The following is a 4,859-nucleotide window of genomic DNA, read 5'->3' as shown; positions in this document are numbered from 1 at the left end:
TCTTCAAATACTTTATCCACCCTGTATTTATATACGAGTAAGATTTATAATCAGTTTTCGCGACTTGTTTACACTAATGCTTAAGCTTCAGCAGATAAAACGTAATGAAAACCAATAATAAATGTGATATGTAACAATGTTTGTTAACGTAAAATTATACAACATGATTGACAGTAAGTTTGATGGATTAAAAAAAAAATCCTGAATATAAAGTTTTTTTATTTCATAATACAATAGACAATATGTCCATGAGTATACATATTATAAAACGTACATTAATTGCAAAATAAGTCATAGGTCGTAAGACATGATGTATTAACAGCGAAGAGGATATGTTTTTTACTCATAATACATATGAAACGTCTTTCGTAATTCAAACGCTTTATACACATACATCGCTAAATTTCTATTCACAACAGCTTTCTGAGAGGTCAACAACTCAATAAACTTAAACATATTCCGTCTTTTAAAGTAATATGGTTTGATATACATTTCTCGTAGTTCACCATACAATTGACATTCAAGTAAAAAGTGGTATTCGTCTTCAAGAGTGTTACAAAATAAGCATGTTCTTTCATTATAAGGTGTTGCTGTTGGTTTATGCCATCTACCTGTTTCGATGCTCAACATATGACTTGACATTCTTAACCTAGACAATGCATATCTATATTTTGTTATATTTACATTACACAAATAGGGTTGTAATTCAAAAAACGACACATGCACGTAATTTCGAGCTCTACTAGACTCTCTGAGCTCAGACTGCCAAATTTGTATATAATTATCAGTAGCCCTTCTTTTAAACATATTTAGAAACAAATTTATGTCACCAACACCTTGACTAAGCCATACATCATTAAAACCTAATGCTTGTAACAACTGTCTTACATTGTAAGCCCAGGACTTGAAATGTGGATTTTCCTCTAAGTGCATACAAAGTTTATCATACATTAGTTTAACATATTTTACAGTGTCCATTGTTACAATCTTTAACCAATATCTTATGACATTAATCGACCTTTTACATAATAATGAGGTTCTCCCAAGTTCACAATAAACAAAATTATTTTGGGTCTGTAATCGCACTCCTAACAATTCTTTACAAAAACGTAATTGTATTCGTTCAATTTGAAGACTGTTACTAAGACCCCATATTTCCGATCCGTAACTCAAGACTGGATAAATAAGTTTATCGAAAAGATCCAATCTATGCTTGATTGAAATGCAAGGATATTTAGATATACAACTTTTAAGCCTAAAAACCGCCTTAAGTGCTTGTCCTGACAAAGCATCAAAGGTTTTTGAAAAAGAACCTCCAGGTGTGAAAACTATACCAAGGTAAGTAAATCTATCCACTATGTCTAATTCTCTACCCTTATACATAAATTTTAAATTTCTACTTAATCTTCCTCCTTTTCTAAACACCATAACCTTCGTTTTTTCTGGATTCACACTTAATTTCCATCTTTCACAATAATTTTCTAATAATAACAACCCTTCTTGTAATCCTGCCTCTGTATCAGATAGCAAAACTATATCATCAGCATAGAGTAATATAAATATTTTAAACACATCAAAATCAATACCTTGATAGTTATAAGTACATAAATACTCTTCTATATCATTAAGATACATTGAGAATAAAAACGGAGATAGAGATTTTCCTTGACGTACCCCTAATAAACATGAAAAATCATTACTTAATTCATTGTTATATTTCACTTTTGACTTAACATTCATATACATAGAACGTATAATATCTAACATCTTTCCCCTAATACCAAGTTTTATCAATTTATACCAGAGTATATCTCTAACAACATAATCAAAAGCTTTGGAAAAGTCAACAAATGCTGCATATAATTTCTTATTGCTATCAAGTAAACATGTGATTATACTATGTAATACAAATATATTATCAATAGTGCCCATCTTTTGCCTAAAACCAGCCTGGGCCTCAATATACACATTATAATTTTCTGCCCATTCACTAAGTCTAGTATTCAATATTTTTGTAAACAATTTTCCCACCGAGCTTAACAAAGTTATACCCCTATAATTACTTGGTTCATTTACAGCCCCTTTCTTATGTAGTGGTATAATAAATCCTTCTGACCATTTGTCTGGGTAATAACCACAATCAAATAACTTATTAAACATTGCACATAAAACATTACAAAATGCTTCATTATGACATCCAGATTTGTAGAACTCATTTATAAAATAATCTGGCCCACTGGCTTTACCATTATTAAGTTTTTTACAAGCTTTTCTAACCTCTACAACCGTAAAAGGGACATTTAATTCCTGGAACATAATATTTAACTCACCATCTAAATACCTTTCATTAAAATGCAACACATCTTCATCCGGCTGATAAAATACAGATTCAGGATCATTTATGGACTTAAAGTACTCAATAAAATCATCTGATGTTAGTGAGCATGTTTTTTGTACTCTGCGACCTTTTAACATCTTCCAATACAACTTAGCATTACAAAATCTCATTGATTCCAATTTATGTGATTGTGATTTATCATACAAAAATTTCATTTTTCTGATTGTTTTTTTAAAGTTACTTCTAGCCTGCACCATATTTATTCTATTTTCATAACTAGAAAGTTGTCTAAAATTATTCAAGCATTTATAATACCTTTTTTTCAAGTCTTTGCAGTCTTCATCAAAATAGTCTGCATCTTTTTTTACATCATTTAAAATAATATTTTTATTTTTACTTTTTCCGATATTTTTTTAAACAAAGGACTACATATATTGTCCATAATATCTGTTAATGACTGAAGGTTAACATCTAAATCATTTTTGTCTCTAGAAATATTTATTTCCTCATGTAACCTAGCAAATTTATCAACATTACACTCTTCACATAAAGACTGTAAAAACACATCTTTCTTATCAGTATCCCATTTATATCTAAAGGGTACACTGTTAATAGCATGGTTATCATTATTAAGGATATTATCATCTGGCACACTAGCTTTTATGCTAAAACTGACCACACAATGGTCTGATATGATATTTGGTTCTTTGACTTCAAATGCTGATATATATTCAAACAAGTCTATTTTACATAAAACATAATCCACTACACTACACCCTTGTGCATTTATACATGTATAATTACCATTTTTATCATCTAAACCACACCTTCCATTCAAAATTCTCAAACCAGTTGTTTTACAAAATTCTAAGATATTTTTCCCATGTTCATTAACAATTTTGTCTTTATTATTTCTAGGCAGAGCATCATCCATAACATAATCATCAGGTAATAAATTCAAAACATGTATATCTTCATTATCAACATAATCAGCCTTTTCACCTGTCCTAGCATTCCAATCCCCAGTCAAAATAAAGTTACAACCATCCCCATACTTATTTTCTATATAAATAATATCATTAGTCAATAAGTCAAATATATTAATTTCCTGATATACTTCTCTACTGCTACCATGAGGCACATTATACAACAAACAAACAAATATGTCTTTATTCATATGGAAAAATACACCTTTTAATTTCAACCACAAAATGCAGTCATCAGTAGTTTTAACAAGTTCAACATGACTTGAAATTTTATCATTTATATAAACAATAATCCCACCACTACTTCTCTTAGCACCTTTTGTTTTAATTGTTCTATTCAATACAAATGATTTAAAATTATCAACATTATAATCTAAAGAGTCATCTAACCATGTTTCAGTAAACAAAAGAATATCATTTTCCTGGAATAAAGTTTTTACCTCTGCACAATTTAGTTTATTATAGGTTTTTCCCAAAAGTCCTTGTACATTTAAAAAACAACATTTGACCTCTTGTATCACCTCCCCGCCGTCCTAGTCATTAACCCCCTGTTCACCATCTTGATTGGCTGTTCTTCCATGCCGCTCTTGGTTTTCCCTCCCTGAAGTCTCGTCGCTGTTCCGATTCTTGGATTTACTCGACACAGATCTGTGGGATCCCACACTATGTTTTACCCCCGTTCTATATTGGGAACTGGTCACGGCCTGTTTACCTCGTCCTCTAACTTTTCCCGTCGTCTTCGGTGTTACCACGTGACTCGGTCTAAGTGATTTTGCTGCTCCCACGGACTGTATTCGTAGGTTAGTGCTACTGTTTGTGTTTTCACGTGAAACGTTTTGGGATTGTTCTTCGTCTGATGAAGTGTTATCACACTCAATGGCTTTCGGTAAGTGTAATTGACTGTTCAGTTTCCGTTGCTCCTCATGTACATTAATGTCATGTAGGTCACGTGGGTTTGTTTTGTTTACAAATAAGTGGGCGTTACCGTTATTATTTATGACAGATTGATTTGACTTTTTACTGTCAATAAACACGTCATCCTCGCTGCTGGCTTTGTCCTCATAATTATCAATCACAGTTTCACGCGAATATATCCGTGCACTTTGCCCACTTGATCTCGTAATGTTATTCTTATGCGTTGTTTGACTCAATTCTAACCTGTCCGAATTAAGCACTTGATACCAGTCAGGAAACATGTCCTTGATCAGTTTGCCATTAATAATGAGCTTGGCTGGGTACTTAATTTGTACTTTATATTTTTCCTCCCTGGCTCCCTTTGCTTCCTGTGATTTATACAAAACTGAGCGTGCCTGTGATATTTCCTTTGGAAATTGTCTATCTACACCAAACGGAGTTCCCCTTAGTTTGTATGCATTTCTCATTACATTCTCAGTATCTATGTAATCTCGGAATCTGATTACGATTGGTCTTTTTTATCTCTACCTCTATTCTCATAAAATTGGCCAATTCGATGTGCTCTCTCTATTTCAATGTCACTTGTGTCCATCATGAGTTCGTTCTATGTACTCCATCTC

The 4,859-nt window shown here is 32.1% G+C and overlaps 1 protein-coding gene across 1 annotated transcript; it reads right to left on the bottom strand.

The window, feature by feature from the left end:
* Positions 1–232: 232 nt before the first annotated feature.
* On the bottom strand, positions 233–1,383 carry LOC128219462 (uncharacterized). Its single transcript, XM_052927272.1, has one exon. The coding sequence runs from the start codon at positions 1,381–1,383 to the stop codon at positions 340–342; it is 1,044 nt and encodes a 347-aa protein (XP_052783232.1). The 3' UTR covers positions 233–339.
* Between the last annotated feature and the right edge of the window lie 3,476 nt (positions 1,384–4,859).

Source organism: Mya arenaria, chromosome 15 (assembly GCF_026914265.1).
Source record: "Mya arenaria isolate MELC-2E11 chromosome 15, ASM2691426v1".
Taxonomy (NCBI): domain Eukaryota; kingdom Metazoa; phylum Mollusca; class Bivalvia; order Myida; family Myidae; genus Mya; species Mya arenaria.
This window is presented reverse-complemented; position numbering and strand designations above follow the sequence as displayed.